The following is a 16,520-nucleotide window of genomic DNA, read 5'->3' as shown; positions in this document are numbered from 1 at the left end:
TTGATTCTGAAGCTATCTTTACTGCAAGACATGGTTAACGTCTGTGTTATGTTTGTTATTGTTGCTATCAACTGTTGCAGATTTTGTTTGTAAATTTACATTGTATTATGAATTGTATTTTTTAAAAATACTTTTCATTTGAATGTGTTGATTCATTTAAGATTGAAACAATTTTTTTAAAAAGAAATACTTAAGGTAGAGTTCAGGTTTATCATTCTTCCCTCTCCTGTTGCATTGGCTATCTGGTTCTTGATTGCCCAAAGGCTACTTATTGTCTCAGCTCCCCAAAAGGCATAACCCAACTCTAGATGTGTCTTCACAAAGCATAGGTCTCCCCAAGCAAACATGAGGTAAACTTATGGGAACAATTTTTGGGGGAAAAGCCAAATTGATTTAAATTAAGTTAAACTAAACAACAAAGTTCAGAAAGAAGCCCTTGGAAAAGTTATTTTTGGAGACTATAGTTTCCAGTAGAGCGAGCATGGTGTAGTAGTTTAAGTGTTAGACTATGAAAGACGGTTTGATTCCCAGCTTGGCTATGAAACCCACTGTGTGACTTTGGGCAAACCACATGCTCTCAGCCTCCTGTGAACAAATCTTGCCAAGAAAACCCCATGATAGATTTGCCTTAGGGTTGCTATAAGTTGGAAACAACTTGAAGGCACACAACACACACAGTTCCCAGTGGTGCAAGTGCATATACCTTAACTGCCAATGGTTCCATCCTGTGAAATTCTTAGACCCGTAGTTTGGTGTGATATTTGGAATTTTCTCTGCAGTATTTCACCATACCCCAAATCCCAGGATTCCATGGGCAGTCTGGGCACAGACCTAATTAATAGTCTACTACTCCCAGTTTCTCTATCTTCCTCCCACTTTCTTCCTTTGTCCTCAGCCTACTTCACTTTTTGCAAACTAGATTCAAAGTGCAAAAGTAGTTTGTAATCAATTAATCCAGCAGGTGGAGGAGGAAAAGACAGCAGGGAATTCTTAGCCTTCCCTGTAGGCTCAGGCTGCAGCATTTCCTAGCCTGACTGTTCTTCCTCCTAAATAATTCTTGCTATCTTAATTACATTCTGATGTTGCTTGGCCACACCTGTCCTTGTTTTCATCTGTGAAATGTTGGAGGGCACGGGATGGAACCACAGCAGTTAAAGTCACACTGCTATAATTTTGCAAGATCTCTCAGTCTGCACAATTACTTGTGGGGGAGTCTGGGTGTTGTAGCCAAAGAAAGTAACTTTTTGGAAGGAGACAGTGTTTTGTGAATGCAGGGGCAATTAGTAGAAATTTATTTTTATTGGACATGTTTGATGTATCTTGTTTCTGGTCAATGCAGGCTTTGTCACTCTTTTGCATTCTTTTTGCACCCATTAGATAATGGCCTTTAGCAGCATGTGCATAATATTGGCATTGATTGATTCAGAGCTGTGTTAGTATAATGGAGCAATGAGGCATAAAACAAAAGTAAAAAGGGGAGCATAATCGGCCCTAGCCTTGAGTTTTCTCAGTGCCTTTGATGGAATCTTTACACAGCCATGCTTTACGCAAATCAACAATGAAGCCATTAACTGATAGTCTAGAATACTTTTCTACTAAGGCCACCTCCTTAGACCAATTTAAGAAGGGACTGAAAACACTTTTTCGAACAGGCATATCCCTGACTCCTGACTTCTGTACGCTCTCCCTCCCCTCCTGACAGCACTGCTGAGCTGGCCTGAGATATGGTTTTGTTATTTGTATATGGGGGGATTTTAATATATTCATGTTTTAATATTTATATTGTATGTTATATATGCTGTTAAACCGCTTTGATCAATGGAAAAGCGGTATATAAATAAAATTTTATTATATTATTATTATTACTGCCTCCCCCCTTCATCCTCCACTGGTTCCAGTTTTGTCCTTCCACAGACAGAGAGGCTGACAAGACTGGTCAAGCCTACTGACCATTACCCCTTTTTTTTGGTTCATGTTAGGGATGATGGGAGTTGCAGCTCTTCTCCTGGCTTTCACTATCACCCCCTGGTTAGCGGAAGAACAATCAGCTTGACCAGTAGCTCTGAGAATTGGCTGAAGATGTCTTCTAATCTTCTCTGGAATCTGCTGGTTCTTGTTCTGCTCTCAGGACACCAGTCAACACAGTAGTCTTCTTTTAAAGATCTACTTTTATTCTAATATATACACTATGCACAAAACAATTCACTACTCTCAAAACCCACACTACTATACTCCTCAATACCCACAAAATGTATTGCCATACATTGCTGTTTATATAGACATTTGTCTCTCTATTCATTATACAGTTGCCACCTCCTGGGCGTGTACATACATTATGATTGACATACAATACTTGGCTCAATCTTGACCTCACATTGCATCATACATTACTGTTCACTCAATGACTTTCAGGTGATATCAATTTGCACCTTTTCACTTTGTCCTTGCCACATATGTCCTTGGCTTTTAGGACCTTCTAATTGCATTATATGCAGCACCTATGTGACATTTCAATTGCTTTTGCTTTGTCATGTTACTTTCAAATACATCCATATACATATTATATTTCTTGTGACTATATATCCCATGTTGCTTTTTCCTGACAGTGGGAACCAATGATACTGCAAGGCATAGCCTTCAGAATATCATAAGGGATTATGAGGCTTTGGGTAGGAAGTTGAAAGAGGTGGATGCACAGGTTGTCATCTCCTCTCTTCTCCCAGTCGAAGGGCATGGTCCAGGAAGGGAGAAGAAAATAGCGGATGTAAATAACTGGCTCCGTAGATGGTGCCGCCAAGAATGATTTGGATTCTTGGACCATGGGCTGCGGTTCCATGAGGAGGGACTTCTGGCAAGGGATGGGTTGCATCTCACGCCAGTTGGCAAAAACATTTTTGCCAATAGCCTCAAGAATTTGATCAGGAGGGCTTTAAACTGAGTTATGTGGGGGAGGGAGACAGTATTCTGGAAGGCAAAAAGGCTGGAGAAGATAGTCAAACTGACAGAGAGGGAACAAGACAAACAGTGCAAGGACCCAACAGTGGGAGGCAAAAGAACTTGCACAGGCAGCAAGTAAAGGGAACACATGGTCTTAGATGCCTCTACACTAATGCACAGAGCATGGGAAATAAGCACGATGAACTTCAACTCCTAGTACAACAAAGCAAATATGATATAATAGGCATCACTGAAACCTGGTGGGATGAGTCTCATGATTGGAATGTGGAAATAGAGGGGTATAACCTTTTCAAGAGAAACAGGCCAAACAGGAAAGGAGGAGGAATAGCCCTATATGTCAGAGATATTTACACCAGTGAAGAGATCCAGGACATCAATCCTGGAAGCCAGGTGGAGAGCATCTGGATAAAAATTAAAGGGCAGGGAAACAACAAGGATGTTATGGTGGGAGTCTACTACAGACCCCCAAGTCAGACGGAGGAATTGGATGATGCCTTTCTAGAACAGATGACCATACACTCAGAAAAGAGAGATGTAGTAGTGATGGGTGACTTCAACTACCTTGATATTTGTTGGAAGTCAAACTCAGCCAGATCCTCAAGGTCTAGTAAATTCCTCACTTGCCTTGGAGACAATTTCATGGTCCAAAAGGTGGAAGAGGCAACAAGGGGATCAGCTATTTTAGATCTGATCCTAACCAACAAGGATGACTTGGTTAATGAAGTGCAAGTGGTGGGATCCTTAAGTGGAAGTGACCATGTTCTCCTGGAGTTTGTTATACGATGGAAAGGAGAAGCCAGGCATAGTCAGACACGCATTCTAGACTTCAGGAGAGCGGATTTCAGTAAACTTAGAGAAATACTGGGGGCGATCCCATGGTCAGGAATACTAAAAGAGAAGGGAGTTCAAGATGGATGGGAGTTTCTCAAAAGGGAGATACTGAAGGCACAAATTAAAACAGTTCCAGTGAGAAAGAAAAATGGGAGGTGTCGCAAGAACCCAGGATGGATGACAAAGGAACTTTCAGCTCAGCTAAATCTTAAACGGAACATGTATAAGAAATGGAAAAATGGGGAAATCACCAAAGAGGAATTCAAACAAATAGCTAGCAAGTGTAGAGATAAGGTCAGAAAAGCCAAAGCACAGAATGAACTCAGGCTTGCTAGAGAGGTTAAGAACAACAAAAAGGGCTTTTTTGGATATGTCCGCAGCAAAAGGAAGAAGAAGGAAACGGTAGGGCCACTGCGTGGAGAAGATGGCAAAATGCTAACAGAAGAAAGAGAAAAGGCAGAATTACTCAACACTTTCTTTGCCTCAGTCTTCTCAGAAAAGGCAAAGGGAACTCAACCTGAGGATAATGGAGCAGAGGACAGAATAGGGGAAATTCAGCACAAAATAAGTAAAGAGATAGTACAGGAATACCTGTTTAACCTAAATGAATTTAAGTCTCCAGGACCAGATGAGCTACATCCAAGGGTATTAAAAGAACTGGCAAATGTAATATTGGAGCCATTGGCAATAATCTTTGAAAACTCCTGGAGAATAGGAGAAGTCCCAGCAGACTGGAGGAGGGCAAACGTTGTCCCCATCTTCAAAAAGGGGAAGAAAGAGGATCCCAACAATTATCATCCAGTTAGTCTGACATCAATCCCAGGAAAGATTCTGGAGCAGATCATTAAACAGAGAGTCTGTGAACATCTAGAAGGCAATGCCATAATCACAAAAAGTCAACATGGGTTTCAGAGAAACAAGTCATGCCAGACAAATCTAATCTCTTTCTTTGATAAAATTACCAGCTTGGTAGATGAAGGGAATGCTGTGGATATAATATATCTTGATTTCAGGCCTTTGACAGGGTTCCCCATGACATTCTCACAAACAAGCTTGTAAAATGTGGGCTGGACAAGGCAACTGTTAAGTGGATTTGTAATTGGTTGACCGGCCGAACCCAAAGGGTGCTCAACAATGGCACCTTTTCATCCTGGAGAGGAGTAACCAGTGGGGTCCCACAGGGCTCTGTCCTTGGCCCAGTACTGTTCAACATCTTTATCAATGACTTGGAGGAAAAAATTGGGGGAATACTTATCAAATTTGCAGATGACACCAAATTAGGAGGAATAGCTAATACTCCAGAGGACAGGATCAAAATTCAAAATGACCTGAATAGACTAGAAAGCTGGGCCACAGCTAACAGAATGAACTTCAACAGGGAGAAATGTAAGGTACTGCACTTAGGGCGAAAAAATGAAATGCACAGATATAGGATGGGGGACACCTGGCTTAAGGAGACAACATGTGAAAGGGATCTAGGAGTCCAAGTAGACCACAAGCTGAACATGAGTCAACAGTGCAATGCGGCAGCTAACAAGGCCAATGCGATTTTAGGCTGCATCAATAGAAGTATCGTATCTAGATCCAGGGAAGTCATAGTGCTACTATATTCTGCTCTGGTCAGGCCCCACCTGGAATATTGTGTCCAGTTCTGGGCGCCACAATTCAAAAAGGACATTGAGAAACTGGAGCGTGTCCAAAGGAGGGCGACTAAAATGGTGAAAGGTCTGGAAACCTTGCCCTATGAGGAACGACTCAGGGAGCTGGGGATGTTTAGCCTGGAGAAGAGAAGGTTAAGAGGTGATATGATAGCCCTATTTAAATACTTGAAGGGATGTCATATTGAGGAGGGAGCAAGCTTGTTTTCTGCTGCTCCAGAGACTAGGACCCGGAGCAATGGATGCAAGCTGCAGGAAAAGAGATTCCACCTCAACATTAGGAGGAATTTCTTGACAGTAAGGGCTGTTCGACAGTGGAACACACTTCCTCGGAGTGTAGTGGAGTCTCCCTCTTTGGAGGTCTTCAAACGGAGGCTGGATGGCCATCTGTCGGCGATGCTTTGATCTGGATTTCCTGCATGGCAGGGGGTTGGACTGGATGGCCCTTGCGGTCTCTTCCAACTCTATGGCCTGTTACAGACAGCCAAAATAAAGCTGCTTCGAGTCACAGTGGAGATATGGTGTTTCAATGATGCATGCGTCCTAAGAGTCCAGAAGCCACACCAAAGCCACGCTCCAGTCCTTAGGGCTGAAGTGTGGCTTTGGTGCGACTTCTGTGCTCTTAGGACGCATGCATCATTGAAACACCATACCTCCACTGTGACTCGAAGCAGCTTTATTTTGGCTGTCTGTAACAGGCCTATGATTCTATGATTCTATGATTAAACAGTTTATTGGCTGTGATATTAATTGGTTTAATGGTGTTGCTAAAACCAATGCTTGAAACCAGAGGAGGGAGTGGGTTTGAAATTCTAAACTGAGTTCTTGGGATGGACAGGATGGATAGCTGGAACCACAGTTCCTCATGCCTAAATGCAAGCTGATTAAATATTTAACCACAATTAAGATGTAAGAGATATAGAGGATTTGCTCCAGGATGGGTCTTTGTTTTTTCCTATCTGGCTCCAGCTTAGTCATGGTTAACTGGTAACCAGCACTGCATCAGCACCAGTTCAGTGAGTTATTTTGTGTGTGTCTCATTGAACATGAATTGAAAACATTCCACGTAGGGAAGCAATAACTACATTTAAAACCTAGGTCTTGGTTTCTGATGGGCCAAGGGCCTTGATCAATAGAAAATCACAGTGGCAAGTTTTAAGCAGATAACATACTTAAAGCTAAGCAGTTGACTGACTGACTGACTGATTGATTGATTGATTGATGATTTATTTCCTGCCTTTTCTTCAGTCCAGGACTCAAGATGGTTTAGAAAGCTTAAAACAGATATAACTTTAAAATTCATATTGTACAAAAATTTTAAAAAATGTAGAATTAAACTAACAATGGAATTAAAAGCTGTTAAAAGCAAGACCATTAAAAAGAAAACAGCAAATAAACAGTACAGCATATTCTGCAAGGCCGTTTGAGCAATCAGGATACTATCCAACTGTCCCACTTTGTCAGGGACAGTCCCAATTAATCCTCTGTCACACTTTGTCAGCTACTTTTAAAATGTCTCATTTTCTCTGTCCTCATCTCACTTTCTCATTTTGTCCTTGGATTACTTCAGTTGCTGCAAGCTGAGTTCAAAGTGCAAAACTAGTTTGCACTCAACTCAGACACAGGGTGTATGTCCACATTGCAGAAATAAAGCAGTTTGACACCATATTAACTGCCATGACTCTTTTATAAATTCCTGGGATTTGTAGTTTTATGAGACATTAGACTTTTAGACACAGATGTGAGTGGCGCTGAAAGTGTCATCCTCCTGCTTCTGCTCCAGAAGTGCTGTGGATTTTGTAGGATGGATCATAAGATTTTGTAGGATGGAGCCATGACAGTTAAAGTGGTGTGTCAAACTGTTTTAGCTTGTGTGTTTTTCACCATTAATAACTTTTGCCATCTTGACCGCATTCTCATGTTGCTTGGAGACATGTGTTGGGGGTATCCACCCTGGAGGATTAAAGCAGTTTGAAACCACTTTAATTTCCATGACTCTACCCTACAGATTCATGGGATTTGTAGTTTGTTGAAGTATTCAGCCTGGTCTACCAGAGAGCTTTGGTGCTTTGCCAAACCACAAATACCAGGATTCTGTTGGATAGAGTCATGGCAGTTAAAATGGTGTCAAACTGCTTTAATTCTGCAGTGTGGATACTGATTTTCATCTGTGAATGGAGAATGTGAATCAACTATCAAGGACATGCTAAAAAAGAAGGGGGGGGGGTCAAGTGCCTATGAAAGTATAGGAAGGAAGACTGCTAGTGATGCAAACTTGAGTTGATTGACTTGGACTCAAGTTGCTTCAGTGACTCAACTTGGACTTGACTTGGCAATAAATGATTCAATTTGACTCAAGACTTGTATATTTTTAGTGACAAACTTGCTGGCCTAACTTCATCCAGAAATAGCAAATGTCACAGGCAATGGGCTTGACGTGTGCGGTCTACTCAGCAGCTTGTCCCTGTTGCACATTGGAGGAGCCTTCTAAAGCTTTTCAAAAGCTTTAGAAGGATCCTTCTGCCTCAAGCTCGCTGCCTAACACATTTGTTGTTCTCTTCTGGTAATTTTTTTACCTACCTTTGTGCACATCTTCTTGATTTTCTAGTTATTGAAACTTCACCTCACCTCCTTTTTCTGTTAAAGTTGAGTCCCAGTCTTGACACTCCCCTTGAGACTTAATTTGAAAGTAGCTTGCAAGGACTTGAGACTCGACTTGAGACTTGGAGTAAAAGATCTGAATACATCACTGGAAACTGCCACACTGACCTCTCTAGGAAGTAATTGCAGAGCCTGGAATTAGGTACTGAGAAGGCCCTCTCACATGTTCCCACCAGATATACAATAAAGGTGGAAGGACAGAGAGGAGGGTCTCCACAGTAGATCTTAAAGCACAGCCATGCTCAGATGGGAAATTATAGCTTTTCAGATAAGATGAACCCAAGCTGTATGGGACTTTATAGGCCATAAACAGCAATTTCAATTGTGTCTGGTAACAGACGGACAGTCAGTGAAGCTGTTGCAATAAAGGAGTTGTGTGCTCTCTTAAAATCAAGGTATTGTCTAGTTAAATGATTTCACTCTTTTGAATGTTCTATCAATTTCCATGGCCATTGTAGTAGTACAAAGGTAGCATCACTACATGACATTATATTACAGTAGCATCAGAACTATTATTCTCTTCCCAGACACCCTCAAATAATCAATATCATTTTAAAAGGAGAGGGGGGGGGGGGAAGAATTTCACTGTTCAGTTTTTTTATTGGTTTCTATGTTTTTGCTCCCTAACAGAGAATCAACATGTCAGACAAGAGTGATTTAAAAGCTGAGCTTGAACGCAAAAAGCAACGTTTGGCCCAAATAAGAGAAGAGAAAAAACGGAAGGAGGAAGAAAGGAAAAAGAAAGAGGTAAGCAGGCATAGCTTCTGATGAGCTACCCTTCCCACATTTCTTTCCTTTTAATTTGAAATGTACAATCTTTTAACCCATGTTGGTTGAGGGATTTAAGAGCCACATTCGCTCATATCTGTATGTGAACGTGATTCTGTCCAGAATCTTCAGTTTGGGAGTAGCATTCGGTGCAAAATTCCTATGTGGCTTTTTTGGTTTGTTTTTTGCTTTTCATAGAAAATAGCATTTTCTGCATGGAAAATATAATTTCATCACAGAAGTATCAATTCCTGTGTAAAACTTTGCTCATGTTTGATTTGAATAGAAAACAGCATTTTCTGTGCAGAAAGCTGCATTTCCTTTCTTTTTTAAAATTTTAAAATTTTTATTCTTATCCCATACAAACACACACAGCAATACGACAACACATCAGCAGAAATAACAAACATGTGTTGCACCCTAAATGCAAATTTGATTAATTTACTATCCAATTCTAACCACATTCACACTTATTCATCTTTTTCCATCCATTCCAATTCCCTTCTACTTTTCTCCTCCTTCTTCCAGTCTTCCTTTCCTCCACTTCCTTTTTATTCTCTCTTCTATCATTCCTCCCTATCATCCACTCTAACCGCCTTCTTATTCACTCTTTCCCATCTCATGTCTTACCATCTTCACTTATGCTTATTCTCTACTACCTACATATTCCTTCTTCCATTGATAACCTTCCATACACTAATTGCTATTAATTTCTACTCTACCCTCAACCTCACCCATTCTATAATTGGTTTCCTACCTTCCTGTTTTGTATGTTAGGGTTAGCGTTGGGGATGCTTTGATTGTTGGGGATGCTTTGATTTGGATTTCCTGCATGGCAGGGGGTTGGACTGGATGGCCCTTGTGGTCTCTTCCAACTCTATGATTCTATGATTCTTTGTTTTTGACTAGACCTTTCTTTATCTTATTAGATATCTCTTCAAAAATTTAATTACTTAACATTTACATTTTCTATTTCTATACCTTTGCTACTTTTAACTAACTCAGTATTTTTATCATCCTATAAATAATTTTCTCTTTCCTATTAATCCATCTTATCTCATAGTTCTTTCCACATTTTAACATTTCCACATTCATATTATATTAAATTATTATTTCACCCCATTGTTCTTTCAAATATAGAAATATTAAATCCCAATCTTTATTAAAGTTCTCCAATGAATTATTTCTTACGACTTGTGATAATGTGTCCATTTCTACTATTTCCAATAATTTCATTATCTATTCTTCTTCTTTTGGTATATCTGTTGTTTTCCATTTTTGGGCATATATTATTTTCACAATGGTTGTCATATAGTATAATACTTTTCCATATTTTTTCCCCCAACTCATCCTCAAACATTCCTAGCAAGAAAAATTCTGGCTTCATTTCTAGTTTTATGTGTAGAAAGCTGCATTTTCTGTACAAGAATTTATATTTCTTATGTTGACAAACCAGAATACATAAACAGAAAACAGAAAAGTATATGTGTTGGCAGAGTGGTCATGATGGTGGCAGGATTATGGGCAATGTACCCCCCAAAAGGAGTTTTTCTAAGCACCTTGGAAGTCCTGCTTTTCCCACTAATTCTCAAAGCTCTGGTGTCTCTTTATAAAAGACCTCTTCATGACTTCTGTTCAATTTTATGTTCATCATCCTTGATTTATGTACCGTACCTTTCCAGATAAATCCAAGACCTCACAAGGAGCAAGCCTTGTGCAATTCCAGCTCTATAGAATGAATGCCACATTATTTCTTATTGCTCATGAACTGGGTTTTGAAATGTTTATCAAAATAGGAGCCTTGTGCTTGCCACATGGCTCCCTGGGTAGAAGGTGCAATACCTGGCACAGTCCAGATTGGAGATGGAAATTAACATGATATTAAATTGTAATAATGAGTTTAACATATGAGATACTTGTATAGATGTCAAAATAATAATGACTTGAACTAGGATTGCTTATAGGAGAGAACAAGGATGATATGTGTGTGTGTGTGTTTTACTCCTTTTGCAACCTGTATGTTCCTGCTCTTCCTTTATGGCTGTCTAGCTTGGTTGCTAAGGTAGCAGATTTGCACTTCTGTTCTTCAGTAAGATAAATTATAATTGCTGTTGGATTTTAGCCTCTTGGCTTTGGAACATCTTCTCAATCTATTAAGGTTTGACTGGCATATTAGTTTATTTGTCCTTGAAAAAATGTGTGTGGTTTTTTTCCCCTTTTCATTAAGGGATTTGTATTTTAAAAAAAAATGTTTCAGTCACTTAGTGAAATAGAAATGAGAACTGACAGGGGATGGATATTCATTTTCATGCAAAGTCAAGGAAGCATTAAGTGATTATGCTTCTTTTCTTTCAGATGTCAACATTTGCTGTAGTTTAAAGCACCTGTTATCCCTTTTCTAATGACTAGTTTGCTTTTAACTGACAGTTTAATATTGCACGTGTATCTCATACAGTTATTGGGATATGTGAGTTGATACAAGAAAGTGACATTGTAAATTTTATTGTGTTTTTGCTGTTGTGGGCCCAGCAGAGAGCTGGGGCAGTGTGCAGCAAAGACCTACATTTGCTGGAATAATAATAAAAGAAGGCCATAACTTTATTGGCTATCCCTGAAGAGGGCACAGATCCAGACACTGGGTGTTTCTCCTTGCCAACCAATACCAACTCCACCAGCATGGTGACTGGAGGAGACTTGAAGTTACAAATGGGAGATTCTATATGGATGAAAGCAACTGTGTTTTTCACCTGGGAATGAATCACATCACAGTCACCAAGATGGACATGTCCCTGACCACCTCACCCCAAATTTCACCTTGCAAGATAAGTTCCCTATATAAGGGTAAAGGTAGGGCCTGTATAGACTGGCCTGAAAGGCTGGAATGTGGGGAGAGTTATGGCACAGCGTCCACATGCTGGATGGTGTAACCCAGCCCCCAGCATGCCACTTTGGCACCCGTCAGTCAACACAGTGCATGCCATGATGACACCACTTGAAGGACACAAAAAGGAGCCACTTTCTGTGGCTCCTTTTTGTGCTCTCCAGAGGCTGGACTAGGGCCGGGTCGTGTAGTGGCTGCTGCCCCGATCCAACAGCCGCCAATCTGTACAGCCCCATAGTCTCTTCACATGAATGTCTAGTCATAACCATCTGCAGGGGGTGATGTTCATCTCTGTTACTAACCCGAACAGCCAGTGTTGTCTAAAGATGACTCCAGTGGTTGTGTGGCCAACATGACTGCACCGAATGCTGTTACCTTCCCACCGAAGTGGTACCTATGTAACTACTTGTATTTGCATGCTTTTGAATTGTTGGGTTGGCAGAAGCTGGGACTAGTGACAGGAGCTCACCCCATCATGCGGCACTCGGGCCTCGAATTGCCAACCTTCTGATCTTCTGATCATCAGGATGGGTGTCTTAACCACTAAGTCACCGCATACCTCTCCAAAAATTGAAATCTGGAGGAAGGGCCTTCCTCTGTGTCTCACCCATGGGGGCAGTACACTGTGTGAAAAGTGGAATAGGACCTTCTCAACTGTGGTACCCCACTTATGGCATACCCTTCCCATGGAGGTCTGATAAGTGCCAACATTGGTTTCTTTCCTGCCAAAACATGGCTTTTTATTAAAGCTTTCAGAGAGTGACTTATTTCAGATTATACATGTACATAGTTTTTAAATTGTTGTAAAGTGGTGTTAGCTGTTACTATGTTTAATATGTTTTATCTTGTTTAAATTGTTTATCCTTTTAATCTAGAAGTTTTAAATTGTTGATATTGTATTCTGCCTTGGGAACCTATGAAAAAGGGTGGGAGAGCTTGGCCAAGAAACCCACTGGGCAACCTGGGGCAAATTACATGCTCTCAGCCTCAGGGGAAGGCAATGGCAAACGTCCTCTGAACAATCTTGCTAGGAAAACCACATTATAGGGTTACATTATGGTCAGCATATATTGGAAAGGACTTGAACACACACAACAGCAGCAGCAGAAGTATTTTAATAAATAAGAAAATAAATAAGGTGCGTTAAAAGGACCCTAAAACTGGAAATGATGAGTACACAGGCCTATTCCCCTCCCCCAAACTGGACACACCCAGGCTAGAATGACATTTTTTAAAAATACCAAGGGTGGGTGCACGTTCAGAAGATCCAGTACAGAATCGTGTGTCAGAGGAAGGGTTTTTATTCTCCACAATTAGACTAGACAGGGAAATTCCATGTCTGATATCTGCCAAAGTAAACCTCTCCCAAGATGGCCAGTCTTGAAAAGATTACAGAACTATGCTGGCTCCTAGGAGAAAGATGGTTGGTGTTCTCTGATAGCTAATGAGCCCTAATATCTCTGCATCTCCAAGCAAGAATGTCCAAGTAAGTCTAAGGACCCATGGTTTTTTCCTGCCCTCACTTTTGTGTTTTTTAAATGCAGTTACTTAGAAACAGAAAGGCTCTTCACAAGAATAATGGGGTGTCAAAATGCCTACATTGTATTTTAGCTGTCAGACAATATGCCAGCTTGCATACCACATGCCTCTCCCCCTCATCAGACACAACTGAGCACAGCAGAATGTGATGGAAAACACAGTTCACTGATGCACTGCAGAATTAATCCAGTTGGACACTGCTTTAACTGTCATGATCTCATTTTATGGAATCTTGGGCCTTGTAGTTTGTTGTCGCACCAGATCTCTCTGACAAAGAAGGCTAAATATCTCACAAAACTACAATTTCCAGAATTCCATAGCACTGAGCCATGACAGTTAAAGCAGTGCCAAACTGCAGTGTAGATGCAGCCATAGAAGTGCTTGTCAGAAGTATTTTCTAGCACACTTTAGTTGCCTTCTGTTCTTTAAACATTTCAGGCAACCACATACTTTTCACATATGACCGTGTTCAGTATGATAGATAAGAAATGATTGTAACCCATGTTTTGCAATGAAAAAGTTCCTAGTTCAATCTCTGTCATATCTAGGTAGGCCTAGCAGAGATCCCTGCCTGAAATTTTAGAGAGCTGCTGTCATTCAGTGTACTGTAGACACAAATGAACTAAGTAGATCAATGGTCTGACTTACTTAACTTCCTAACCCTGTGTAATAATTCAATACTGATATTCCTGACCCAATCAGGTCCCAGTTAAACTGGATTTGAGGATTGCCAGAATAAAAGAGTCAGAAATATGACAACATGACAGTTTATTGAATCCATGCAGGCACTAAATGGAAACAGAAGTAAGGACAAAGGCAAAGATAGCTCACATGTCCCTTCAGTTGGTTGAAGCAGGGCTTCAAGTACATGATCTGCAAGTACAACTGCAAACTAGCTGTCACTCCATGGAGCAAGCTCTCCAGGCTGGACTAATATGCAGTATGTCCCTTCACAACAAAACCAAAAAAGGTCTGCCCTTTCTTCAGTCTTTAATATCTTCCTCACTGTAGAAAGTGTCCATAAGTTCAAAGACTGGGATATTAATACTCAGAACAAGTGATGGGATTCCCTTCCATCATGGGAAGGACATATATTTTGGAAAAGGTTGATGTACTGGTAACTCAGGAAAACCCAAGATGCCATTTAGGTGAGAAGTAGCAGTTCCTGGGGACTAGTTGGCCTCTCACAGAGTGTGCATAGTTAAGTTTTTTAAAAAGCCCATTCTACTCGGATATACATGTCTCTATACTTTTTAGATTTGTATGTGTATATGTGTCTGTGTCTTCAAGTTGCTTATTGACTTTGGGCTACCTCATGAGGTTCACAGAGTTTTCTTCTTGTTGTTATTAACTGCCCTTGAGTTAACCTTGACTCATGGCAACTCTGTGGATGAGACCCCTTCAGAACTCCTGTCCTCCATTGCTTGCTCAGGTCCTGCAGGCTCACACCCATGACATCTCTGATTGAGTCCATCCATCTGGCATGCAGTCTTACTCTCTTTTTACTGCCCTTTACCTTTCCCAGCATCATTGTCTTTTCTAGTGATTCATGGCTTCTTATGATGTGGCCAAAGTATGACAGCCTCAGTTTAGTCATCCTGCCTTTCTTAGGTGAGGAATAGTCAGAGGTGGTTTTGCCACTCTGAAATACAGCAATGGTATTCATTAATGTTCATCGAAACATTAACCAGAGTTTAACCTGCTTACCATAGTTTCCAAGATCAGACAGAATCTGATGACTTTAGGGCAGTGGTTCCCAATCTCTGGGTCAGGATCCCTTTGGGGGTCTAACAACCCTTTCACAGGGGTTGCCTAAGACCATCAGAAAACACATATTCGGATGTAGCAATGAAAATAATTTTATGGCTGGGGGTCACCACAACATGAGGAACTATATTAAAGGGTTGCAGCATTAGGAAGGTTGAGAGCCACTGCTTTAGGGTATTTAGGGCCATTTAGATTTGTATACAGGGCATAATTTGATTGCTTACCAACTCCTTGCTGAACCTTTGGAATCTAGCCCACAAAAATCATATTTTGTTTCTTACTAATAACACAATGTTTATTTTTGCTTTTCTAGGCCAATTTGTGGTAGATTGCAAGGCCAAAAATAAAGTATAAATGCAAATATAACACAATGTATTTTGAAATACAACCAAAACAAAACCTTCTTCTAGACCACCTCCTCCTGTATGTATCTGACCCAAATTTGAGATTATCTGCAGAGGCCCTACTGCATGTTTTACCACCCTGTGAAGTTGGCTTTGTGGGTACTCTGTACCAGCACCCTGGATGTACAACTGCCTCTCAAGGGAGGCCTGGCTGGCTTCATCTTTTCTGAGAAAGACACTGCTCCTGAAAACTTTGTGGAGTGGGAATTCATCTTTTTCCAAGAGTACTTTGGGAGCCCCCAAAAGAGCCTTGGGGACTGCTTGAATCCTCAGGACCACAATTTTCCCATCCCTGCTTTTATAGGGTAGTTTTTCTCAATCTGGTGCCCTGCAGAAGGTTTGGAGTTCCATTATCCCTTGTCACTGTCCATGTTATCTGGAGTTGATGGAAGTTTTAGTACAAAAGATTAGTACCAGGCTGCATGAAGCTACTATAGAGTATGTATTAGGTAGCTTAAGGCTTATCTGCATTGGCCAGGATATTCCATTGGCAGCACAGAGTATCCTGACCCTCAAGCTGTTTCCCCCTGTTACCTGGCCCTTTGTTTCTGTAGTTCAGTGGCTGTCTCCATGGGTGGCTTACTGAGTGCCAGTGCCTGTGCCATAACTGTGGGTTGCGCACATCTGAGGTCAGAATTAGGCACTTAGCAATGGTCACATGCTGGGTGCCTCATTTTGGCATCAGACTGGACAACCCATAGCAGCAGTTGAAACACACCCTAGTATCTTCTCAAAAGTTTTTAAAATTAATGTTAACCTTGTTTTCCCCTGGTTCTGATGCTGGGTGTGCCGGATGTTGGGTCATCTGAACAGAGCACATCAGAACAGGCAGGAGGGGAGTAAATGGACATTTTAGTCCATGCAGACAAGGCCCTAGATGCTTTTAAAAAGAAAAGGACCCATGTTTTATGGAACAGGTAGAGGATACGTATCTGAGTTCAACATTTTGGGGCAAGCTGCCCTGTGGTCCATGAGCTACAAATTCAAGAGGGAGTCTTCAGTCTAGAATAAGGACAAAGTCAGTAGTCTGTTCAATAACTTTATAAATTTAAT

The 16,520-nt window shown here is 40.9% G+C and overlaps 1 protein-coding gene across 3 annotated transcripts in view; it reads left to right on the top strand.

The window, feature by feature from the left end:
* The window catches only part of DYNC1I1 (dynein cytoplasmic 1 intermediate chain 1), a 246,234-nt gene that overhangs the window by 16,081 nt on the left and 213,633 nt on the right, over positions 1-16,520 (top strand). For all 3 annotated transcript variants that reach the window (XM_089531382.1, XM_089531379.1, XM_089531380.1), the window contains exon 2: positions 8,739-8,855. In XM_089531382.1, coding sequence (XP_089387508.1) covers positions 8,748-8,855 — 108 coding nt within the window. In that variant the 5' untranslated portion in view covers positions 8,739-8,747. The remainder of the gene's footprint in view (positions 1-8,738; positions 8,856-16,520) is intronic.

Source organism: Sceloporus occidentalis, unplaced genomic scaffold (assembly GCF_023333645.1).
Source record: "Sceloporus occidentalis isolate IW3139 unplaced genomic scaffold, rSceOcc1.0.p SCAF_7, whole genome shotgun sequence".
Taxonomy (NCBI): Eukaryota; Metazoa; Chordata; class Lepidosauria; order Squamata; family Phrynosomatidae; genus Sceloporus; species Sceloporus occidentalis.
The sequence above is the reverse complement of the archived record's forward strand: the minus strand, read 5'-3'. Positions and strand labels throughout refer to the sequence as shown.